Source organism: Herpailurus yagouaroundi, unplaced genomic scaffold (assembly GCF_014898765.1).
Source record: "Herpailurus yagouaroundi ecotype Mexico unplaced genomic scaffold, PumYag 198, whole genome shotgun sequence".
NCBI lineage: Eukaryota > Metazoa > Chordata > Mammalia > Carnivora > Felidae > Herpailurus > Herpailurus yagouaroundi.
In genome coordinates, this window is record NW_024412429.1 from 9,909,698 (window position 1) to 9,935,792 (window position 26,095).

A 26,095-nucleotide genomic window follows, 5' to 3' on the forward strand; every position below is an offset into this window, starting at 1 on the left:
GGTTTTGTAGCTTATGATCAGTTTCTGAAGCATTAGATCTGTCTTCAGTAGAAAGTACAGTGTGTGGAATACCTTTATTACATTATCTCACTGACATATGTCTAAAGGGCATACTTTTAAATGCACTTAAAATGTGATCAGATTCAGTAAAAGTTTAGAGAATGAAAATTGTTGCATATACAGGACACAGCATCATGTCAGTGAGTACAGCTAGTGATGGGAAGAGGCCAAGGTCATGCCGGTGACCTTGGCACACTGTGAGGGCTTGTTGGTCAATACTGTCACCTTTCCATAATATTACGTATTTCCTTTGGCTGTATTTTATCCCTTTTCTCTATTAAAAATTCATATCCCCTTTCTTTCCTTTTTATTTTTATCATTTGATCTTTCTCTTTAAAAAATGTTTCTGACTCCTGAGTTTTAGGAGAGCCCCAGACCTGTGGACTTGTGTGGGCTGGTGTGCAGGGCGGCACATGGTGCCATTCTCTGGGAGTTCTTGTTTGCAGAAGCAAAAGCTGCCACTTGAATGGGGTTTTTCTTCCCATTATCAGGTGGCAGGTTTCTCGGTTAGAGAATCTTTTTAAGGTGATTTCAAGCCAGTCAAAGTATCACCGTAAATTGAAGCCATTCTGGGGGTGCTGGGGTGCCTCAGTTAGTTGTCTGACCGGTTCAGGTCATGATCTCGTGGTTCTTGGAACCTGGAGCCTGGAGCCTGCTTTGGATTCTGTTTCTCCCTCTCTCTCTCTGCCCCTCTCCTGCACTCGCTCGCTCTCTCTCTCAAAAATAAACATGAAAAAAATTAAGATAAAAAAATTGAAACAATTCTATAATAATGACATTGTCAAGTTACATCCCACCAAGAGCTAAGCAGAGTAAGAGTAAACATTTCAGAAGCCCTGGTGAGATGCGCCTTAATTTTTTTCAGTGATTTTGAAGCACCTCCCGCATAGATAGGAATTTGCTTATTTATTTCAGTGAGCTGCGAGTGTTGGGTGGTCTCTCTGGGTCTCTGTCCTTGAGCAGGAGCCCCTAGCTGTGCCGTCAGCATGTTGTGTCACCTCGCTAGTGAATTTGTGCAACATACGGTGAGCTTTCATTAATTTATCGTGCTAGATACCCACACACTGTGATGAAATTGAAGCAAATGGAGGCTTGCAACTACTTCAGAGGCTGTACCAACTTCACAAGGATTGTCCCAAAATACAGAGAAATATAATGCGTATCATTGGAAACATGGCTTTGAATGAACATCTTCATTCTACTATAGTTCACTCAGGTAACACCGTTATATACTGAGTATTTTGGATCCGATCCTTTGTTCCCACTGCCACCCCTCATGATACGTTAATCGTTTTATTTATTTATTTATTTATTTATTTATTTATTTATTTATTTATTTAATGTTTATTTTTGAGAGACAGAGCACGAGCAGGGGTGGGGCAGAGAGGGAGGGAGACACAGAATCCAAAGCAGGCTCTGGGCTCTGTGCTGGCAGAGCCTGCCGAGGGGCTCAAACTCACGAGCCGTGAGATCATGACCTGAGCCAAAGTCAGACGCTTAACTGACTGAGCCACCCAGGCTCCCCACAATACATTAATCTTTTAATAGACTTAACACTTCGCTTAGGGTTAGTTATGGGTCTTTAGAGCATATCATTTTAGTAGGGGCATGGAATTGCTTGGGACTTGTGTACTACAGACCTGAGATCATCGGTGTGCGGACAGTCAGAGGAGAGCAGTTTTTGCCTTGACGACCATCTAATGGTCTACATCACCTTTGATAGGATTCGGTTGACCCAGAGTACGTGTACTCAGTATAATTAGTGATTTTCCCCCTTGCAACTAATCAACTGACTGTGGGGAGATACTTAGGACCATGCAGATATCCAGCTCCTCATCTACTGAACTCCCCTGCCTGATCCAGTCTTCATCATGATGGTTGCAAAATGATGATTTTCTAACTGCAGCACGCCCTCCCCATGTACTTTTCAGCATTTGGCATTTCCCTGTAAGCAAGAGCCCTTCCTTCTCTCTCCTTCCATCTGTCTCCCTTTCTTCCCCCTTGTCCCTCCCTCTCGCTCTCTCCCTCCCCATCAGTATGGGCACATGGATTCCTGGTGGTTGTTGTTTTTTTTTTTAATGGTTTATAACTTATTACTGTACTTAACATTAGATGCCAGATCATTTCGGTTTTGGTCAGCGGGAGCCCGACAAACCGGCTCCCTGTGTCCTGGCAATGTGCCCACCTCGTCTGGGGAGGCATTCCTTATTACTGTCTGAATAACAAGATGTTTCAGGCTCCTTCCTCTGAGGAGAAGTGCAGATTGATCTTAGTGCAGATTGATTTTTAGAGACCAGGATCTGGGTGCTCGGTGTGCTTATTGTTCCTGGAGTGTCTTCGCTTCTTGGCTCTTTCAGTGGAAAAAGCAAGGTGGTAAATATCAGGACACACACAAGTATGCATTCATATGTGCACATATACATGCATATGCTCATAGTTGTTAGAGACTGAGTTTACGTTTTTTCTTGTGTCAGTCTCTATTTTTTTGTTTGTTTACATTTAAGAGTGTTTTGATCAATAAAAGTTTTTAATTTGATGAAGTCTCATTTAGGGATCAGCAAACTTTTTCTATAAAGAACCACTTCCTATGGGCTTTATTTGCTCCACTTTTTTAGGTGCTTAAGGTAGAAGCTTAGATCCTAATTTTAACCTCTTCTTGTTTCAGACATCTATTACTGTGTATCAAACACAAAATTCATTGGTTAAAATAGTAGTCCTATATTTTCCTTGTGAATCTGAAACTTCGGCCAGCCTCTGTGGCTTCATGCAGCACTAACCGGGGCAGCTCGGCTGCGGGATGGAGGGTACACTTTCATGATTGTCCCTCACGTGGCTTGCATACTGGTACTGGCTGTCAGGTAGGAGCCCAGCTGGGGCTGGGGACATTGGCTCCTTCCTACATGCGCCTCTCTGTGCAGCTTGGGGTTTCTTAAAGCATGGTGGCTAGGTTTCAACAGCAAATGTCTCAAGAGAGGACCAGGCATACGCTCTTTTTTGCCTCTTATAAGCAAGCATTGGGAGTAATTTCTGACCTACTCACTAAGGCTAGCTCATATTCAAGAGGAAGGGCTCCGGAAGGGGTTTAGACTCATGACCTCTTGATGGACAATAGTGTCAAAGCATTTGAAGACATGTTTTCAAATCACTACAATTATTTTTTAATACGAGTATTTAAAGCTGTAAATTTCCTCTAACTTGTTTTAGATGGATCCCTCAAATTTTGAATATACTGTATTTTCATCATTATTCAGTTTGAAATATTTTCTACTTTTTCTTGTGATTTTTTGCTTTGTCTCATGGGTTACTTAAAAATGTGCTGCATAGTTTATAAGTATTAAGGATTTTCTAGATATCGTATGTCCGTGATTTCTCGTTTAATAGTCCATGTGTTCAGAGAACATACCCTGTAAGAGTTTAGTCATTGGAAGTTTACTGAGACTTATTTGATAGCCTGTTTTGTGGTCTGTCGTGATGCATGTTCTGTGTGCGCTTGGAAAGAATGAGTGTTTTGTAGTTGTTGGCGAAGTGTTCTGTATGTAACAATGAAGCCATAGCATTGCTCAAATCTCCTCTGGATCTTCATTGAGCTTGGTCTCGTTCTCAGTGAATTACTGAGAGATGTGTTGAACTATAATTCTGAATGTCTGTTTTCCTTGTAGTTCTACCAGGTTTTTCTTCCTAGCAAATTATTCATTTTTTATTATTAAGTGATGTCTCTACCACTGGTGACACTCCTTTTCCTTAAGTCTACTTTACCTGGTATCAAAATAGCCACACTGGCTTTTTCTTTTTAAAAAAATTTTGTTATTGGGGTGCCTGGATGGCTCACTTGGTTGAGCATCTGTCTCTTGATTTTGGCTCAGGTCATGATCCCAGGGTTGTGGGATCGAGCCCCACAAGAGATTCTCTCCCTCTCTGCCCCTCTCTCCTGCTCGCACATGCTCGCTCTCTCTCTCTCTCTCTCTCTCTCTCTCAAACCAAGAACAATTAAAAAATTGTGTTATTGAAGTATAGTTGACATACAGTATTATGTTAGTTTCAGGTGTACAACATAGTGATTCTACAATTTTATACATTACACAGTGCTCACCATTGTAAGTGTAATCATCTGTTACCATACAACATTATTATAATATCATTGGCCATATTTCCTATGCTGTTCTTTTTGTCCCTGTGACTGATTTATGTTATACATGGAAGTTTTTACTTCTTCATCTCCTTCATGTATTTTGCTCATCCCCCCATCCTCCTCTCGTCTGGCAACTGCTAGTTTGTTCTCTGTATTTATGGGTCTGTTTCTATGAGAGTTTTTGGTTTTTGTTTTTTAGATTTCACATATAAGTGAAACATATGGTATTTGTGTTTCACTTTCTGACTATTATTTCGGTTAACATAACACTCTCTAGGTCTATTTATGATATCACAAATGGAAAGATCTCATCCTTTTTTATGGCTGAGTGATAGTCGATCACACACACACATACACACACACACACACACACACCCCTTCTTTATCCATTTACCTGCTGACGTATTCTGGTTTTTTCCATATCTTGGCTATTGTAAATAATGCTGCAGTAAACAAGGGTGCTTGTATTTTTTTGAATTAGTTTTTTCATTTTCTCTGGATAAGTACCCAGTAGTGGAATTAAAGGGTTATATGGTATTTCTGTTTTTAATTTTTTAGTAACCTCCATATTGTTTTCAACAGTGGCTGCATCAGTTTACATTCCCACCAACAGTACATGAAGGTTCCTTTTTTCCCCACATCCTCACCAATGCTTGTTATTTCTTGTCTTTTTGATTCTAGCCATTCTGACTGGTATGAGGTGATACCTCATTGTGGTTTTGATTTTCATTTCCCAGATGATCACTCTGGCTTTTTCCTGTGCTTGCTGTTTGCAGCCCTATCTTTTATCTTTTCCTTTTCCCCTTCTTTTGCGTTCATTTTTCTGTGACTTTATTTTTTTTTTTTTATATTTTAAATGTTTATTTTTGAGCGAGAGAGAGAGAGACAGAGTGTGAGTGGGGGAGGGGCAGAGAGCGAGGAGACATAGAATCTGAAGCAGGCTCCAGGCTCTGAACTGTCAGCACAGAGCCCAGTGAGGGGCTCGAACTCACGAACCCTGAGATCATGACCTGAGCTGAAGTCGGCCACTCAACTGACTGAGCCACCCAGGCATCTCTCTGTGACTTTAAAAGTAAGTACATCTTTTATAGACAGCATAGAGGTGCATCTTTTTTTAAATCCGGCTTGATCTTTTTTAATAGGGGTGTTTTGTCTCGTTACCTCTAATGTATTTATGAGTATTGTTTCCTTTTTTTCTTGTTTACTGACTTTTTTGGGTTACTTGAATATCTTTTACATTCTGTTCTTTCTCCTGTTTCTGCTTTTTATATATTATTATTTGTGTGTTTTTTTACTTGATGGTATCCTTATCACAGTCTGTCTTGAATTAATATGATACCACTTTATCTATAGTGTGAGATTCTTACAACAGTATAGTTCACTTCCCACCTCTTGCCGTCCTTTCTGGTATTGTCTTAATATATTTTACTCCTCCATTATGTTATAGACTTTGTGATACATTGTTGTTATTTTTTAAGAGTCAAAGACTATAAGAAAAAAAGAAAGTGATTTTTGTTTATTTACACATTTATAGTAGTCCGCTCTCTTCCTTCTTTTCCTACATTTACATCTGATACAATTTCCCTACAGCCTAAAGACCAGGGTGTGCTGGACAAATTCTCTCACCTTTCATTTTCTGAAAGTCTTTTACTTCACCTCTATTTTATTATCCCAGGAAAGAGATTTTCCATGGATAAAGAATTATTTGTTGGCAGGATGTTATTTTTTCTGTCAGCACTTTAAAAATGTCATTCCATTCTCTCCTAACTACCACTGTCTGATGAGAAGTCTCTCATTCCCATTTTCATTCTCCTGTATGTAACTTGTCGTTTTTTCTCTGGCTTCTTTGAAGTTTTTATGTTTGGTTTTTAGCAGTTTGACTCTGAAGTGCTTGGTTCTTTTTTTATATTTATGCTTCCACTGAGCTGACTGAATCTGTGGGTTGATGTTTTTGATCAGATTTGGAAAATTTCCAACCAGTGCATCTTAAAATATATATATATATATATATATATATATATATTTGTCCCTTTTTGGTCTATTCTCCTTTTGGGGCCTCAGTATATATATGAGACCTCTTGATTCTGTTCCACAGGTCATTGAGAATCTGTTGATTTCTTTTCAGATATTTTTTTTTCCTCTCTGTGTCTTACTTTGGATAATTTCCATTGACTTATCTTCAGTTTCTTTAATGGTATAGAGCCTTGATCAAATCAGTATTTTATTAAAAAAACAAACCCACACTCTTCCCATAACTGACACTTGGCTCTACCCCAAGTCCTCAGTCCTCTCTGGTGATGTCAACTTGTACTGGACAGTCCACTAAACGCCTTGGTCTCTCAGTCCCTTGCCCTTCTCACCTCTGTCGACTTCCTTCTCTGCTCCTGATTGTCTAGCACTCTGTTCCTGTGCCACACCTTGTCCTTGTCATTGCCTGAAACCGCTGCACTTAACAAGCCAGTGACTCACTTCTGAGCACTACTTCCTCTCGTTCAAGCCTGTGTTTGCACCTGCTGCCACAGGGACTGTTTTTCTTCTCTCCAGGAGTCTATCTCCCTGACCCCTTTATTTTCTCCCAGCCCATCAGTCCTCTTTCTTCTTCACCTCACTCCTGAGCCAGCATATCCATGCTCCGTGGTCTGTCATTTCCGTAACACACTCTTCAATGCCCCGGAACTCCCCTCCCCTTCTTTCAGCACACCCTTGCTCAAGACCCCAACACTAGATAAAGCCTACTGTCTGCTTCTTCTGTGGCTGAGCATAGACTCATGGCAGATGGGTCGTCATCTTCAGTATCGCTCAGCAGGCCTTAATATGCTTAGCAATACCTATTTAAGCCCCCTCCACCTTCCTCAACCCGTTCATATGCTCTATCCCTCTTGGCAGAGGACCTCTCCTACTTCAGTGAGACTGCTGAAACCCTGAAAGGAATTGTCCCTCAGTTTCCCACTACCAAAACCAAACCCGCCTTCTCCTTTTCTGCTCTTGAAAATAGGAGAAGGGACATCTCTTAGGAGACCTCTAACTGTGCCTGGCTCCTGGCTCCTTTCACTGTCTCAGGAATTGCTAGCCTTTCTCGTCTATGTGGTCAGCAGCTCCCTCTCAACAGGACCCTTCCAATCAACACACATTAGGGGGCAATGTGACAAACTGGTCTCAGTGCCACATCCCCCTGGTTTTTCAGCCTCTCTTCTACTCTTCCATTTTATGTCTAAACCTTTCAAAGAATTATCTGTACTTCTTTTTGCTCAGCTCCCATTATTTCGGAATATTTCAGTTTGAATTCTGCTGCCCTACCCTGTTTTATTTTTTCTTGAGGTACCTGTAGCTTTACCTGTTCGTGTGTGTATGTGTGTGCACGTGCGCGTGTGTGTGTAAATCTTTTTTTTTGTTTGTTTATTTCTGAGACAGAGACAGAGCATGAGTGGGCAGTGAGAAGAGGGAGACACAGAGTCAGAAGCAGGCTCCAGGCTCCCAGCTGTCAGCACAGAGCCCGACGCGGGGCTTGAACTCACAAACCGTGAGATCATGACCTGAGCCGAAGTCAGTCGCTCAATCGACTGAGCCACCCAGGCGCCCCTGTAAATCTTAATAGTATCAGGTCTGTAACTTCTTTTTAAGTTTATTTCAGAGAGAGAAAGAGAGTGCCTGCGATGGTGGATAGGCAGAGAGAGAAAGGGAGAGAGAGAATCCCAAGCAGGCTCCACACTGTCGACACAGAGCCCGATGTGGGGTTCCGTCCCACAAACTGTGAGATCATGACCTGGGTTGAAATCAAGAGTTGGACACTTAACCAGCTGCACCACCCAGGTACCCCACAGATCTGTAGCTTTTTACCATCCAGATTTACAAAAGTTAAAAAGATGTTGATAATATCCACTGCTGGTGAAGGTGTGTGAAAACTGCTCCTCTGGTACATTGTTGGTGGGGATGTAAATTGATTCAGTTTTTTGATGGGTACTTAGTAGTACCTATTAAAAGAATGTATATACCATTTGAAATAGTAATAATACTACAAGGACTCTCCTACCTAAATACTCATGAGTGTTATTGAAGATTTGTATATAAAAATGTTTATCAGACAGTTGTTTGCAGTATGGAAAAAATGGAAACAACCCAAATGTCTGCCAGTAGGAATAATGGTTAAATAAACAGTGGTATATTCCATCCATGTTAAATGCTACAGTTAAAAAGAGTAAAGCTGATGTATATGGAGAGCATTCCAAGACACATTGCTGAAGTACACGATCAAGTCATGGAACAGTAGGAATAGTCAGATTCCATTTAGGAAAAAAAAATGCATGTAGAGCCACAGTGTATGTGTATAAATGATAGGTATGCGACTGAATTTTTTAAAAAGGTTTGGAAGGGTGTCCACCAAACTTTTAACCGTGGTTACTTCTGAGGATATACATGGAACTGGGAAATGATGGGAGTGCTAGAGTGGGAATTTGATTATTAAGTGCTATTTTTTAAATATAATTTGTTAATTTGTCAAATTTATTATTTATCAAATTGGCTAACATACAGTGTGTAAAGTGTGCTCTTGGTTTTTGGGGTAGATTCCCGTGGTTCATCGCTTCCACAACACCCAGTGCTCATCCCAACAAGTGCCCTCCTCAATGCCCATCACCCATTTTCCCTCCCCCCCCCATCAGCCCTCAGTTGTTTAAGAGTCTCCTATGGTTTGCCCCCCTCTCTCTCTGTAACTATTTTTCCCCTTCCCCTCCCCCACGGTCTTCTGTTAAGTTTCTCAAGATCCACATATGAGTGAAAACATATGATATCTATCTTTCTCTGACTGACTTAGCATAATACCCTCCAGTTCCATCCATGTTGCTGCAAATGGCAGGATTTCATTCTCATTGCCAAGTATTATTCCATTGTATATATCAACCACATCTTTATTGATTCATCAGTTGATAGACATTTAGGCTCTTTCCAGAGTTTGGCTATTGTTGAAAGTACTGCTATAAACATTGGGGTACATGTGCCCCTATGCATCAGAACTCCTGTATCCCTTGGGTGAATTCCTAGCAGTGCTACTGCTGGGTCATAGGGTAGGTCTATTTTTAACTTTTTGAGGAACCTCCACACTGTTTTCCAGAACAGCTGTACCAGTTTGCATTCCCACCAACGGTGCAAGAGGGTTCCCGTTTTTCCACATCCTCGCCAGCATCTGTTGTTTCCTGAGTTTTTAATTTTAGCCACTCTGACCAGTGTGAGGGGCTATCTCAGTGTGGTTTTGATTTGTATTTCCCCAATGAGGAGTGACGTCAAGCATCTTTTCATGTGTCTGTTGGCCATCTGGATGTCTTCTTTGGAAAAGTGTCTAGTCATGTCTTCTGCCCATTTCTTCACTGGATTATTTGTTTTTTGGGTGTTGAGTTTGGTAAATTCTTTCTAGATGTTGGATACTAACCCTTTATCCAATATGTTATTTACAAATATCTTTTCCCATTTCATTGGTTGCGTTTTAGTTTTGTTGATTGTTTCCTTTGCAGTACAGAAGCTTTTTATCTTGATGAGGTCCCAATAGTTCATTTTTTCTTTTAATTCCCTTGCTTTTGGAGATGTGTCAAGCAAGAAATTGCTGTGGCTGAGCTCAGAGATATTTTTTTCCTGCTTTCTCCTCTAGGGTTTTGATGGTTTCCTGTCTCACATTCAGGTCTTTCATCCATTTTGAGTTTATTTTTGTGAATGGTGTAAGAAAGTGGTCTAGTTTCATTCTTCTGTGTTTTGGTGTCCAGTTCTCCCAGCACCATTTGTTAAAGAGACTTTTTTCCATTGGATAGTCTTTCCTGCTTTGTCAAAGATTAGTTGGACATACATTTGTGGGTCCAATTCTGGGTTCTCTATTCTATCTCATTTGTCGCTGTGTCTGTTTTTGTGCCAATACTATACTGCCTTCATGATTACAGCTTTGTAGTAGAGGCTAAAGTCTGGGATTATGGTGCTTCCCGCTTTGGTTTTCTTTTTCAATATTACTTTGGCTATTCGGGGTCTTTTGTGGTTCCATACAAATTTTAGGATTGTTTGTTCTAGCTTTGAGAAGAATGTCAGTGCAATTTTGATTGGGAATGCATTGAATGTGTAGATTGCTTTGGGTAGTATTGACATTTTAACAGTATTCTTCCAATCCATGAGCATGGAATGTTTTTCCATTTCTTTGTCTCTTCTTCAATTTCCATCATAAGTTTTCTATAGTTTTCGGCATATAGATCTTTTACATCTTTGGTTAGGTTCATTTCTAGGTATTTTATGGTTCTTGGTGCAATTGTAAATGGGATCAATTTCTTGATTTCTCTTTCTGTTGCTTCTTTATTGGTGTATAGAAATGCAAGTGATTAATGTATATTGATTTTGTACCCTGTGACTTTGCTGAATTCATGGTATCAGTTCTAGCAGCCTTTCGGTGGAGTCTTTCGGGTTTTCCATGTAGAGTATCATGTCGTCTGCAAAAAGTGAAAGTTTGACTTTTTCTTTGCCAATTTTGATGCCTTTGATTTCATTTTGTTGTCTGATTGCTGATGCTAGGATTTCCAACACTATGTTAAACAACAGTGGTGAGAGTGGACATCCCTGTTGTGTTCCTCATTTCAGGAGGAAAGCTCTCAGTTTTTTCCTACTGAGGATGATATTAGCTGTGGGCTTTTAATATATGGCTTTTATGAGGTTTAGGTATGTTCCTTCTATCCCGACATTCTTGAGGGTTTTTATTAAGAAAGGATGCTGTATTTTGTCAAATGCTTTTTCTGCATCGATTGACAGGATCATATGGTCCTTATCCTTTCTTTTATTAATGTGACGTATCACATTGATTTGCGAGCATTGAATCAGCCCTGCAGCCTGGGAATGAATCCCACTTGATCATGGTGAATAATTCTTTTTATGTGCTATTGAATTCAATTTGCTAGTATCTTGTTGAGAATTTTTGCACCTGTGTTCATCAGGGATATTGGCCTGTAATTCTCCTTTTTTGTGGGGTCTCTGTCTGGTTTGGGAATGAAAGTAATGCTGGCTTCATAGAATGAGTCTGGAAGTTTTCCTTCCATTTCTATTTTTTGGAACAGCTTGAGAAGGATAGGTATTAACTCTGCTTTAAATGTCTGGTAGAATTCCCCTGGGAAGCCATCTGGCCCACGACTCTTATTTGTTAGAAGATTTTTGATAACTGATTGATTCAATTTCTTCACTACTTATGGGTCTGTTCAAATTTTCTATTTCTTCCCGTTTGAGTTTTGGTAGTGTATGGGTGTCTAGGAATTTGTCCATTTCTTCCAGGTTGTCCAGTTTGCTGGCATATAATTTTTCATAGTATTCTCTGATAATTGTATTTCTGGGGGATTGGTTCTGATAAGTCCATTTCCATTCGTGATTTTATCTATTTGGGTCCTCTCTCTTTTCTTTTTGAGACGTCTGGCTAGGGGTTTATCAATTTTGTTTATTTTTTCCAAAAACCAGCTCTTAGTTTCATTGATCTGTTCTACTGTTTTTTGGATTCTATATTGTTTATTTCTGCTCTTATCTTTATTATTTCTCTTCTTCTGGTCTTGGGGTTTCTTTGATGTTCTGCTTCTAGTTCCTTTAGTTGTGCTATTAGATTTTGTATTTGGGATTTTTCTTGTTTCTTGAGATAGGATTGGATTGCAATGTATTTTCCTCTTAGGACTGCCTTTGCTGCGTCCCAAAGGGTTTGGGCTGTCATGTTTTCATTTTCATTTGTTTCCCTATATTTTTTAATTTCTTCTTTAATTGCCTGGTTGACCCATTCATTCTTTAGTAGGGTGTTCTTTAACCTCCATGCATTTGCAGGTTTTCCAAACTTTTTCCTTTAGTTGATTTCAAGTTTCATAGCAGTGTGATCTGAAAATGTGCATGGTATGATCTCAATTCCTTTACATTTATTGAGGGTTGTGTTTTGACCCAGTATGTGATCTATCTTGGAGAATGTTCCATGTGCCCTCGAGAAGAATGTGTATTCTTCTGCTTTAGAATGAAAAGTTTTGAATATATCTGTTAAGTCCATCTGGTCCAGTGTATCATTCAGGACCATTATTTCTTTATTGATTTTCTGCCTAGATGATCTGTCCAATATATGGCCTCTGACTGGCGGGCACAGGCAGTCTTTGTCCTTTAAATGGTTATTTATATACCGTCTTCCCACAGCACTCCAGGGAGGGGATTGCTTTCTCCCACTGTGGACTGTGCCTCCAAACTAGGTACCGAGCCAGGGGCTGGCTCCCCTTCTCCCCAGTTGCACAAACAGGGCAGCTGGCCCCAGTCCTGAGAAAGCCCCGCAGTTAGAGATTGGATCTTTGTCCATCCTGGTCTGTGGTTTTTCTCTTGTCCGGATACAGTCCTACACTTCCCCAGACTCTCTTCTGCAGAAGGGGATCCCTCCTATCCGTGCCTACCTGCCTGTTTTGTCATCTCTCTCAGTTCTCTATCATGCACCTGTGGCCTGCCAGGTTGTCCCCATGGGCCCCTGGAGATGGAATCTGTCACTCTGCAGCCCAGACTCTTGGAATTCAAAGTCCTTTGGTCTCAACACTGCTGTGTTTGAGGGACGAGGGAACTTTGGGTCCCCCTACTTTTCCGCCATGTTGATTTCCCGTTATTAAGTGCTATTTTTAAACAATTGCTTTTATAATGAACATGTATTCAGATGTTACAGAATTTAGAAGAGTTGAATCTTAAAGACACAAGTTTTCCAAGGGGCATTTGATGTTTTATAAAAGGTGAAGCATCTCAGGCATTGTGAAAATACTTTGTCAACTAAAAAAAGCCATAGAAATGGCTTGCACCTTGCTTTCTGTTGCGTTTCCTTTCTTGGGACTCCATTAAAAATAAAGCCATCTTTTTGAATGTATACCAGTAATATACCTGTGTATCTCTATAGGTAGAATTTCAAAACATTCTTATATTGTTATTATAAAGCATTCTTTAGAACATTTTGAAGGGACATTTTTTTTTAATGTTACAAATTTGAATATTGTTAAAAAATGATGATTCGGTCTGAGACTTCTTTTGGGTTATTAAATACTGGCCTCCTATCATCACACTGATCCTTAACACTTTTGCCACGGAGCGTGGGAGGAGGACATGGGGACAGCTGAGTGCCTGCTGGGCTTGGTATGTGCAGTTTTTATTTGGATTTATTTATTAGAACCTTCTTCCAGCCCAAGTAACTTGACTGAGGTTCCACAGCAACGGTAGGGGACAGAAATTTTAAGCCCAAATCTCTCTGCCTTCAAGGTCCATGTTGTATTATTTTAAGTTATATAAATAACATGTGAATAGATTCTCCTGGTAAATAACTTCAGAGAACATAGAGCAAAAAAGTTAAACCCACCTTTTTACGGAGCCCTCCCCAACCCAACTCCCTCCTATGAGGTGATGACTAGGCACCAAACTAGGTGCCTTTATAGGTGTGTGTGTGTGCGTGCGTGGGCGTGTGTTTACATGCACTTCCATACATATTTATGTGCAAAAAGTGTCATGTTTTAAGTACCAAAAACATGAAAAATAAATGAAGCCATATTGCACATAGTATGGCTTTGTGTCTCTTTAAAAAATAATGTTTTGGGGGCACCTGGCTGGTTCGGTCAGTACAGCATGTAACTCTTGATCTCCAGGTTGTGAGTTTAAGCCCCACGTTGGGTATAGAGATTACCTAAATAAATAAACTTAAAAAACAACCCATACTGTAGCCATATTGTAGTATAATCCTATGTTGTTGAAGAAAAAAAGTGCATTATAAAGTATATAGCATGTATATATTAGGGGCACCTGGCTGGCCCAGTTGCTGGAGCCAACTCTTGATCTCTGGGTCTTGAGTTTGAGCCCTATGTAGGGGGTAGAGTTAACCAAAAAAAAAGGTCATTGAGAAGTCAAATAGCTGTCAAATACTGTGAATCTCTGAGCTGAGAAAAAAACGTTTCCTTCCTGAACCCCATGTTTTACAGACTTTCATATATCAAGCACTATTACTTTTTTAATATTCTTTTTTTAAATTGAAACCTAATGTACAGTGTTATATTAGTTTCAGGTGTACAATATGATTCACCCATTGTACGTTACTCAGTGCTTATGATAAGTGTCCTCTTTATCCCCTTCACCTGTTTCTCCCATCCCCCCACACCCTCCCCTCTGGCAACCATCAGTTTGTTCTCTATAGCTAAGTCTGTTTTTTTAGTTTGTCTCTTTTTTCTGTTTTCGTTTCTTAAATTTCACATATGAGTGAAATCATATAGTATTTGTCTCTGACTTATTTCAATTAGGATACCCTCTTACTGCAGCCATGTCATTGCAAATGGCAAGATTCCTTTTTTTTTTTTTTTTAAGGCTGGGCAATATTCTGTATATATACCACATCTTCTTTATCCACTTATCTGTGGATGGACACTTGAGTTGTTTCCATATCTTGCTCTTCCATATTATAAATAATTCAGTATACATAGGGGGACCTATGTCTTTTTGAATTAGTGTTTTTGTTTCATTTGGGTAAATACCCAGTAGAGGAATTACTAGATCCTATGGTAATTCTATTTTTAATTTTTTGATGAACCTTCGTACTGTTGTCCACATTGGCTATACCAGCTCACATTCCCACCAAGGTTCCTTTTTTTTCCACATCATTGCCAATACTTGTTATTTCTAAGCAAGCTCATTATAAAGAAATCATTTCTTATGTGCGTTAAACACTGCTAATGTGACTGACAGGATGAAATAACTAGTATTAAAATTACTGAGTTTAATAATTCTTGCTGAAAGCAAAATACCCTATTTTCTTAGTAATTGCAACTTTTGTTAGATTTTCTAAATAAAGAAAATGGCTCTTACACCCCTACCTTCTTTGAGACCTCCTATAGAGGAGAGGGTACCTGGCTTGGGACATGACGTGCTGTGGGACCCAGAGGGCAGAATGGAGTTGGAGTAGTCGTTCTTTTCTGTGAGACAGACGCTGGAGTCTGCCTTTCTCCTGTTATTTTCAGCCAGAAACCGCTCATAGTCTGAGATGGAGTAGCGTCGGCATTTAGGAGCTTGTTCTTCTCACCAGGTTGGGTTTCTATACTGGCAGAAGCAATGAAGTCTCCCCGCATAATGGAGGCCTCACATGCCGCCAGAACCCTGGCTAATCTAGACCGAGAGACCATGCGAGAAAAATACCAGGACGGCGTGTACGTACTACACCCCCAGTATCGCACAAGGTAAGAAAGCAAATGGTGTCGCTTTGTCTCCTGTGGGGAGGTAAAGCCTAGAGGGCTTATCTTTTTATTTTATTTCTGCGTAATTTAGATGTTAAATGCCTTACAGATAATCCTGATAACCTTACATACTGACTCCACTTGTCCATAATAACCTCAGAAGAATTGCAGGCTGTCATGAAAGTATGGAACTGGCTAAATTACCAGCGTGATTTTACACCAAGGGCCGACCTTCAGTAAGATAGTGTTCACCTCTTGGAGTGTGGCCCGCTTGAGTTTTGTAATGTGGGTTGTTTGTTTCACTGCTGGGTTCTTGGAGATCTGAGTTAATAGCTGATTAGGATTGTAGAGGTTGGTTTGCATGGAAGGAGATAGGACACTGTATGCAGGCAATCCTATTAGTCTGGTTCTAGAACTCAAAAGGACTGCAGAAAGTTTATGCAAGTTATAAAATCATGCACTAGAAGGAAGAAGTTGTAATAAATTTGACTCCTACTCCTCAGGGTTATATCTGGTCACCATTTCCAGTTGTATCATTGCTGAGATCGTAAATATAGAAAGGACCACAATGAAAAACTTACATATTTCTGGGATTTTTGTCAGGCACTTTATGTATTTATTTATTTAGAATTTTTTTTAAAGTTTTTATTCATTTATTTTGAGAGAGGGGGAGAGAGAATCCCAAGCAGGCTCCCTGCTGTCAGCGCAGAGCCCTTTCGCAGGGCTCGATCTCACAGAACCCTGAGATCATGACCTGAGCTGAAATCAAGAGTCAGACCCTTAACCAATTGAGCCATCCAGGTGCCCCTTGTCAGGCACTTTAAAATAATACCTCAGAGGAGTGCCTGAGTAGCTCAGTCAGTTAAGTATCTGATTTCGGCTCAGGTCATGATCTCCTGGTTTGTGGGTTTGAGCCCTGTGTCAGGCTCTGTGCGGACAGCTCAGAGCCTGGAGCCTGCCTGGAGCCTCCCTCTCTCTCTGCCCCTACCCTGCTCACACTCTGTCTCTCTCTCTCTGAAATAAATAAACATTAAAAAAAAATAATACCTCAGAAAATAGCAAAAACATTTAATTGAAAAATGGATTGCCTGGATAATTCCAATTTATAAACAAATAATATGGAAATGTATTTTATATGTATTGCATAATTGTGTGGGTACTATAAATAACTTACAAGTAATACTCTATGTCCAGTTTTTAAAAATGTCCTATCTAAAGACAATAAATTACCTTAAAATCTCATTTCTGCTAAACATTTCCCTTGATAAGTTTTAAAAAATCTCTCATGCATACTCAATTTGAAACTACACTAACTTAATTTCTTAAATACTTTTATTGATTTGTGGAGTATTCTCATGAAATTCTTTGGAGGGCAGTCTATGACATATGTTGCTTCATTGGTCACCACACTTATTCCAGTTGACTTTGGTTGGTCTACTGGCTGGATCTGTGTCCACTTTTATAGAGTAGCAAGCATGCTCCGTGTCTCTGTGCCCAGACTCCTTACAGGGATCCTCAGCGCACCTGTGCTTACACGGCCTGCCTTCGTGGTTTTACTTGCTGTCGTATAAGCTTGCTAAGCACCATCCACAGAGTGCTGTGTAGATTCTTTCCCAAGCAGTAATGCGTTTATTCTGCTTCTTTTTAAAACTCTCTCCTCCTCAGTCAGCCCATTAAAGCAGATGTGCTTTTTATTCATGGCCTTATGGGAGCAGCATTCAAAACATGGCGCCAGCAGGACAATGAGCAGCTTTTAACTGAAAAGATTTTAGAGGACGATGCCAGGTATACAACATGTTGGCCTAAGGTAAGGAAGTGCTGACTTTGGTTAGGCCACCTTCTTCATGACACATTGGTGTCTCCAGCTGTCAGGGCCTCATTGTGATTTGCTTATTTTTCTCTTTCTACTGGGATTTTTCTTCCATGCAGATTTTCTGTTCCTTGGGGACATTTGTAGTATATTCCTGAACAGCTCGGCTTGTCACCCTGCCTTCTGTTGTGTAATTTCTGATCAGGGTGTGGGCTATAACTCTCAAGGAGTATTTCACTAAGTTAAAAAATGGGTGAGGGCCAGTATTTGTTCACTCCTATTAAAAATATAACCCATAACATATTCATAATAGTTAGCTAGTTCTGTGACTTTAATAATTATAAAAACAGAAATACTTTGAAGAAATAATTCTACTTTGGATTTCCTTGATGACATTTCTTCTGAGAGCCTTAATTCTGAGATGAATGCGTCCAGTGGAATATACCTAAAGTTCAGTGAACACGGTTGTTGCACACGTGCAGTTTCTTGGGCTTTGTCCCACCGTGGCTTCCTCACCTTCACAGAGGCTTATCCCGCAAAGAATGGTTTGCACTTGGTCTCTAGCAACACTGAAGTACGATAGACCCTGGGTCCACAGACAACTGTGACTCAATTAGTATCTCTGAGTTCCAGGTCAGATCTTCCACCGTCATATTCTCTGTGCTGAGATCATAACTTTCTATTAAGTGCTCTCCAAAATCTAATTTGATCTGGATTCCAAGAACTCCTTGCTTTTGGCTATAGTGCATTAAAATTGAGAATATGTTCTGGAAACTTGCATTGGCCTTATGCTTATAAATATTGGTGCCACCTTGTGACCAGAGACATAAAAAGATAAAACGTTGGAACTGGTTTTCTAGTCACCTTTAAACTTTATTCTAATGCTATGTTTATTAGTCGTCAGTATTACAGTGACCTTTAGTTACAGGTGTCAATTACTAGGAAATAACTGAAGCAGTGGAAATTCATATATGTTCTTTTGTACCTTTTAATTATATAGACATGGTTGGCAAGAGACTGTCCTGCTCTCCGAATTATATCTGTGGAGTATGACACCAGCCTGAGTGACTGGAGAACGAGGTGCCCGATGGAAAGGTAACAGAGGAAGCTGTGGGCTGGGAGGAAGGGCCAGGGTCCAGGCCACAAGTGGACCCTCTGGGGTGGGGAGAGGGGCTTTAGCTTTTGATGCCACAGACAGAATTTTATTATGAAAATCCTACTTTTTTCTCTTCCTTCTAGAAGGAGTTAGTAATATATAAACAATGAAATAGTATAAGGCTTAGATACAGCGTCAATGTTGGATTCCTAAAGTGGTTCATTTGTAACTATTCTCATAGTAAGGACCAGTGGATTCTATAGCAAAGTCTCCTTTACTCTCAGAAGTAAACGTGAAGCTTTTTCCTTTCGTGTTCACAAGTATATTGACTAAAGGAAGCAAAGAAAAAGATGCTGAGCACTGTAGGCTCCCGGTGTCACTTGTAGGTCACATGTGCTGACTGTATATACATGAAGGAGCCCTGGACCTCTTGGCTCCGGGACCAAGACTGTAGCTGATTGTACCTTTGACCCACTGTGTTATCAACAAGCCATCTAACTTGTCTGGGAGGCTTGGTCTGCAAATTGAGAGAGTTGGTCGGAATCACTGTTACCAAACTGATTGGCACTGGTGAATGGCCCCCACTTAGGTGCCAGAGAAGTGTTCTGAGGGCCAGTGGGCAAGAGCTCAAGGGTCCTTCCCCATTTCACCTGGAGGAACTCTGACAAACCTTTATTGCAAGGAAAGGATTCTATATCTATAGTTTATTTTTATTAAAAAAAATTTTTTTTTAATGTTTTTATTTATTTTTGAGGCAGAGAGAGACAGAGCATGAGTGGGTTAGGGGCAGAGAGAGAGAGGGAGACACAGAATCCGAAGCAGGCTCCAGGCTCTGAGCTGTCAGCACAGAGCCCGACCCAGGCCTCGAACTCACGGACCGTGAGATCATGACCTGAGCTGAAGTCGGACGCTCAACCGACTGAGCCACCCAGGCACCCCTAGATAAACAGTTTAAAACTACCAGACTACACGGGGCGCCTGGGTGGCGCAGTCGGTTAAGCGTCCGACTTCAGCCAGGTCACGATCTCGCGGTCTGTGAGTTCGAGCCCCGCGTCAGGCTCTGGGCTGATGGCTCAGAGCCTGGAGCCTGTTTCTGATTCTGTGTCTCCCTCTCTCTCTGCTCCTCCCCTGTTCATGCTCTATCTCTCTCTGTCCCAAAAATAAAATAAACGTTGAAAAAAAAATTAAAAAAAATAAATAAAACTACCAGACTACATAGTTTTGAAGTTCCCTTTTTGTTTGAAAATTACTTTGAATTTTCTGATTCTGATAGCTTTCTGGCATTTCTAAATAACCAAAATGACGAAAGCTTAATGTTTGCAGCATAAATACAAGTAGAACTAACCAGCAATGGCAGGTGACCACATAGGTGAACTCACAAGGGACAACATGGTATTATTTTCAGGCCACATAATGAGAAAGGACACACATCCTAAGTGGTGGGAGCAGTTGGTGCGAGACCCGAGCTTGACTTGTAAAAATTGCCACACGCATATTAGATGCTCAAACCCTGCTTGTTGAGTAAACGAGTGGTCTGTTCTGGGCCTAGATATTCCCAGTTATGCCAGTGTGACTAAGAAATGGGGAATGAGCAGTTGTAGAAATCAAGCAGAGAGAATAGGGGTATTCCTGACCCCAAAATGTAGTGTATGATATTGGCCCAAAAAAGTTCTTGTCTTAAAAAATTGGAGAATAAAATTTGTGGCGGGGAGGCAGTAGCCCCATGTTATTCCTGCTGGTTTCTTTTCGTTCAGGAAGTCCATTGCATTCAGGAGCGACGAGCTTCTGAGGAAGCTCAGAGCTGCTGGTGTTGGGGACAGGCCAGTCATTTGGGTGTCACACAGCATGGGAGGTAAGTACATTTCATCGTTGTGAGGCCAGCGCTGTGAGGCTGTTGGAGCTGAGTTACCCCAGCTGTTTCACTTAACACTGGCCCTTTCCCCCCAAATTAACGTTTTTGGCTGTGGCTAAGTTTTTAAATTACTCTCCTCTCCTTCCCTGCTATTTGTTTTTCTACAAGGGGACCACAAGGAACAGGAGTTTGACAACATCATGATCTCATGTAGTGAGAATCAGTAAACAGCAGAAGCAGTCTATGGCTTATATAAGCCTGACCTATAAATATCCCTCAGCATTCCTGGCTGGTCCTTGTGCTCCCCGCTTCCCTGCACCCCCTACCACTGCGGAGCCCACAGCCCCAGCCCCAAGCCTGCTGAAGGGGAGGTGTGATGGCATCTGGGACCTGGTGTAGGCTTGCTGAGCAACATCCCCTGCCCCTCCCAGCGCACTCCCCACCCCCTTTCTCTGCGAGTTTTCACCAGCTGCCCTGCAATGGGCCTTGTTGCAGCCCCTGACCTCGTTTATCTGATGAAACGCTCAGGATTGCAGACTCAGAGTTGGGGATTTTTCTCAGAGAAAGGAAGATGTAGCCGTTTGTGTCCGCAGAGGTCTGCTGTCACCATCTAAGTGACCTTTGTGTTGCATCATCAGCTTCAAGCCCAGGGTAGGAGGACAGAAGAGATGGTGCCTTCCTGGGTGCATTTGCCTACGGAAGGTTTGTTTTCCTTGGGGGTTAAGCTTTAGGGGAATCTCTTTTGAATATTAGTACTGTCCTCATGGTGTGGCCATTAGTGGGTCACTGTGGGCAGGATGGGGAGACTAGTACTGCACATGTACTTCATTGATGGACACCCCAAATAGCAATGCCCGGCACTCCTTCTGTGGGACAGTGCATCCTGTGATAGAAGATCTGCATTTCAGGTGAGTTTGTAGAATCTTACTTGTAGGCTTGTGTTCTATACAGTTGGCCCTGGAATAGCATGAGGACTAGGGGCACTAACCCCTGCATAGTCAAAAATCTGCATATAACTTCTGACTCCCCCAAAACTTAGCTACTGATAGCGTACTGTTGACCAGACACCTTACTGATAACGGTCAATAAATATGTTTTGTGTATGTACACCGTACTGTATTCTTACAATAAATAAGATCATGAGAAGATATATTAACAGTACTGTGCGAAATCCATTATGAGTGGACCTGTACGTTCAAACCATGCTGTTAAAGGGACATCTGTATTCTACATTATCAAGCGCTAATATTTTAAAGCCCTGTCTGTTGGACTATAGAGAATTGTTTAAACTTTTAAAAGAAACATCTCTTTTTGTGTATATGTTCCCTACCACCACCCCTGCCCCGCTTTTTTTTTTTTTTTTTTAGAATAATGGAAGGAAGAAAAACAGCTCATGCATTCTTTTTCTTTGTACAACTAGGTCTTCTTGTCAAAAAGATGCTGTTGGAAGCCTCCAAGAAGCCAGAAATGAGTACTGTTATAAACAATACCAGAGGAATAATTTTTTATAGCGTCCCTCATCATGGATCCCATCTGGCTGAATACTCTGTTAATATTCGCTATCTTCTCTTTCCCTCCTTGGAAGTCAAAGAACTCAGCAAGGGTAATACTTACCTTCTGTCACGAAGGGAATTGGGATTGTATTACAATATTAGTTATACAGGACAAGGAGGAAGAAAGTGTCTAACTTGGCTGTATTATCCCATTTTATTATTTGCACTTGGTCTTAGCCAAAAGGCCAAGAAGTGATCCCATTTTGTTATTTGTATACAAATCATGTTTAGACTGTCATAGAAAATTTTTAGTTTAGGCTTGATTTTTCTTTGATACTTTCCCTTAAGCCATTATTTGCTCAAATATAACAATTTTAATACTATCTTAAATATTTAAAATTTTAAGTATTATTCCAAATTACCAACGAACTGCTTTTTTCCATGAGTTCAGAAGGTCAACTTATTAAGACGTAAACAAAGTTTTAAGATTTTCAGGATAGTAATTATAATGTACTATCTTTACTTTGATTGATAAGCATTTTCTCTTTTTCTGGAACACCTATTGATCATTTTGGAGCCCCTGGCTGAGCCTTAATATATCACTTGTCTTTTTGTTTAGATTTGCTCTCCTGCGTTATGGAGAGTTACTTCATCTTCTAAACCTTCTATTGAACTTTATTTTTGGCAGTTGTTTTATTTTCCACAAACTCTTTCTTGTTCTCTGATTCTTTTGAAATCATTTTAACGATACTAATTCGAGGTTTTTCTTAAAGTTCTTTTCTGTTTCTTCACTGAGTTCTGTGTCTTCTGTGCCCAGGTTTCCCCCCCCCCCTTTCTTTTCTTTTTGTTCACCAGGTCTGTCTCTTTTAGGTTGTAGGGTATCTTCTAGGATATGGTCTGTCCTGGTTGCCTTTTCCTAGTTGAGGATGGGGGACAGGCACTCTGTGATTAGAGACAGGCTCTGTTGATGGGAGGTTGGGCTTTAGGGTGAAGGTGCCAGCCAGCACACTGAGGGACCCCTCAGTCCCACATACCACATTGCCCTACCTACTTCCAGTCAGCCAGTAACATGTGGAACCTCTCCCTCTGCCTGCTGGCCTCTGTCAGTTCTGGGGTGGCTTTAACTCTTTAGTCTCATCTTAACGGCTTCTTGGGAAGGAGAAAATAAGCCACGAACTTTCATCAGGACCCTAATTTTCTCTTTAGTACATTTTATTATGAATTGGGTAAACAATTTGTCACAGTCTTGTTTTCTGTAATTTTACAGATTCTCCTGCACTTAAAACACTACAGGATGACTTTCTGGAGTTTGCTAAAGACAAAAACTTCCAGGTGCTGAATTTCGTGGAAACACTGCCAACTTACATTGGTAGCATGATTAAACTGCATGTGGTACCTGTGGAATCAGCAGGTATTCACTCTTGCGAAATTTGTTCCCTATGAGATGCCTAGTTGGTGGTACCTATATTTAATCAGAAGCAACCCGTTTTTATGTTCAGCTTCTCAGTTAAGGAGACAGTTTTAAGGAGATCTAGATTCTATGATTCTTTTTAGCTATAGATTAAAATTTCTCTGCCAACATACAACCTTGGCATTACTCCTCTCCATCCCTGCATTTAACTGACTAGCTGGCCAGGGTTCATTGGCTACTTCTAACTTAGCCATAACCAGTGAGCTCTGTCGCATGAAAGTAAGAATACAGAGCCCTTGTGTCAGAACGAAAGGAGCATTTCATTTAACAGACTGATGATTGATTTGTTAAAGGTTTCTACATGCAGCTAAAAGTGTGGAAGCTTTAGTAAATGGAGGACTGTATTTTTTTTAGTTTTTTCCATTGGAATCTTAGATGGGGAATATTCAAACACCAGTTTTGTTTTGTTTTTTTACAATACTGGAAATAACCAATACCTGTTACTATGGTGTATTATAATGTATCACAGGCTCTTTGAGGGTAGGGCCCAACTCTTAATTCTCTTTATAGCCTCCGATATTACTCTGTATGTAGTATATAACCCACACATTTCCCTTCTTGAACCGCTTTTCCCTCACCTGGTCAACTGGATCACCTCTGATACAGGGCTGGGTGCTATCTGGTGGTATTTGGCCATACTGAGGGCTCTCAGGGACAGTGTGGATCTGGAGTGTCTGGCAGATGGTTCTTCAGCCTGTATAACAAGTTTTGTCCCAAGTCCATTATGTATTGAGCCTAAAGAGGCTTTACCGCAAAGTAATACCCCATAGGGTGAGGAGTTCATGGGTTGAAGAACTTACAAAAAGGACTTTGGAACTAGGACCTCTTGTCACTTCCAGCTAGGTGACTTTGTTAGGCTGAAACATCAGAAACTCTACTAGATCTCTCAAGCACTAAATCCTCTTACCCTGGTAGAGTGAAAGATGAATCCCATGTGAGACGTTCCCATTCTTGTCAGGATAAGGGAGCTCGTTATGAAGTATAACAACATAAACTCTAGAAAAAGAGGTGGTTAAAAGAACCGTGGAATAATTTAGTAATAACATGCAAATATATAAAGGTTTTGAGGATGATACTACTCAGGTTCTGTTCACTGTTAGCAAGTAGGCCAGAACACATAAATTCTACAAAGAGTTTATGAAAAGCATAAAATTATACCTGAGAATCCATTCTCATGTGATTAGTCACATGTAGTTTAGCAATGGTCACACTTCTGGTTCCTTTATCTTTTTAGAGTCCATTAGCACCACCAAATCACATTTGGAACCACCCAACTGTCCTCGTTCAGTATTGACAGGGGAAGCCTCCATTTTTACTTAGATTTTGACATTTTTGTTTTCTTCAGATTTAGGCATTGGAGATCTAATTCCTGTGGATGTTGACCATTTGAACATTTGTAAGCCAAAGAAAAAAGATGCTTTTTTATACCAGCGTACCTTACAATTCATCTGTGAAACTTTAGCCAAAGATCTTGAAGACTGACCGTTATCCTCTTCCATTTTGCAAGAAATTTGGTGTTCTCTTTCTCTTTTAAAGCTCTAAGCAATCATGCAAACATATTCCCTATGGCATCACTGTGGTCTGAAGCATGTTGCAGGCAACAGCCTATTCTCATTTCATGCACTGAAAAGCACAAACCTAAAGTGGCAATCAAAGAATGAAGGGCTAGACTGGATTCTTTTGGTTTAAAAGAAATTCCATGTGCACTAGCTTATGTTTTGCAGTGTTGGCCCTGGTGCAGAGAGCAAGCTGCTATGGACAGAGACTGCCTTTTGTCATCCGTGACTGTCTCCAGCTCATACCAGGAAGAACACTGATGGTTTCTCAAGGGAGAGCAATCATCACCTTCCATAAAAATGCCATTTGGAGAGTACCTAGACTAGAGAGGAGACTGAACCATGGAATATAATACATAGAATATAAATATTTTTTGTTCTGGGTTTCCATGTGCTGTAAATTTAAAAATATATATCTGTGTAAACCTTTGTCTAACATTAACTGTCAGACTTGTCATCCATGGGCAGTTCCTTACAAGTTTTTATTTTCATATTGCTGAGAACAAATAATTCTCTTTTTAAAAGAATTGTAGCCTCTAGTAATTCTTTCCAGATTGCAGCTACCTATACTTGTAATTTTTCCCAGATAAGGATAAAGTAGCTAATCCATTTTATATATATATATATATATATATATATATATCAGCAGTACTTAGTATGAAGATTCTCTGATTCTCTTTAGCTAAGTAACATAGACCTTTCTTTCATGCTTATTTGAAAGTTGCATCAATTGACCTTGAGCATGTAAGAAATATGAAATCACGTTAATGACTTTTTAGTTTTAAATAACAGCATTAAGATAGAAATCACGTAATATTGATCCTTTTAAACATACAGTTGATTTTTAGTGTATATACAGAGTTGTACGACCCTCCCCATTATGTAATTTCAGAACATTGCATCATCCCCCAAATTAACTCTATACCCATTAGCAATCACTACTCACCTCCTTTCCCTTCAGCTCCTGCCAAACACTAATCTACTCCCTCTATGGATTTGCGTATTATGGACATTTCATATAAATGGAATCATACAATGTGTGGCCTCTGTGTCTGCCTTCTTTTAGCATAATGTTTTCAAGGTTCATGTATGATGTAGCATGTATCAGTACTTCATTCCTCTTTATGGTCAAATAATGTTCAATTGTGTGGAGATATACATTTGTTTATGCATTCATTGGCTGATGAATATTTAGGTTCTTTTCACTTTTTGGCTATTATGAATAATGCTGCTGTAAACACAAGTTTTTATGTGGACATATGTTTTCCATTCTCTTGGATATAAGGAGTGGAATTGCTGGGTCCTTTTAAACCTATCTTTAGCATTTTGAAGATGGTAGACATTTGTAGAATGGGATAACCAAAGCTAAAACTATAAAGTACAGCATCTGAAGGTAAACTCAGGTCACCAGTAAACTC

General features: G+C 40.3%; 1 protein-coding gene and 1 long non-coding RNA gene across 6 annotated transcripts in view; one reads left to right on the forward strand and one right to left on the reverse strand.

Annotated features, from left to right (window-relative positions):
- The window catches only part of SERAC1 (serine active site containing 1), a 66,621-nt gene extending 40,906 nt beyond the window's left edge, over nucleotides 1-25,715 (forward strand). For 3 of the 5 annotated variants that reach the window (XM_040448765.1, XM_040448764.1, XM_040448766.1), the window contains 8 exons: nucleotides 1,114-1,276; nucleotides 15,252-15,402; nucleotides 17,065-17,206; nucleotides 18,210-18,304; nucleotides 20,060-20,157; nucleotides 21,578-21,760; nucleotides 22,918-23,061; nucleotides 24,467-25,715. In XM_040448765.1, the coding sequence (XP_040304699.1) occupies nucleotides 1,114-1,276; nucleotides 15,252-15,402; nucleotides 17,065-17,206; nucleotides 18,210-18,304; nucleotides 20,060-20,157; nucleotides 21,578-21,760; nucleotides 22,918-23,061; nucleotides 24,467-24,603 (1,113 nt within the window). In that variant the 3' untranslated portion in view covers nucleotides 24,604-25,715. Of the gene's footprint in view, nucleotides 1-1,113; nucleotides 1,277-15,251; nucleotides 15,403-17,064; nucleotides 17,207-18,209; nucleotides 18,305-20,059; nucleotides 20,158-20,652; nucleotides 21,524-21,577; nucleotides 21,761-22,917; nucleotides 23,062-24,466 lie in introns of those variants that run through there. The other 2 variants (XR_005782599.1, XM_040448767.1) reach the window with 2 other exon arrangements.
- Nucleotides 15,322-23,788, reverse strand: LOC121013251 (uncharacterized). Its single transcript, XR_005782600.1, has 4 exons — nucleotides 23,778-23,788; nucleotides 19,610-19,614; nucleotides 18,667-18,672; nucleotides 15,322-15,423 (listed from the first exon to the last, which is right to left on the reverse strand). It is a non-coding gene; the product is annotated as an uncharacterized LOC121013251 (long non-coding RNA).
- Nucleotides 25,716-26,095: the final 380 nt, after the last annotated feature.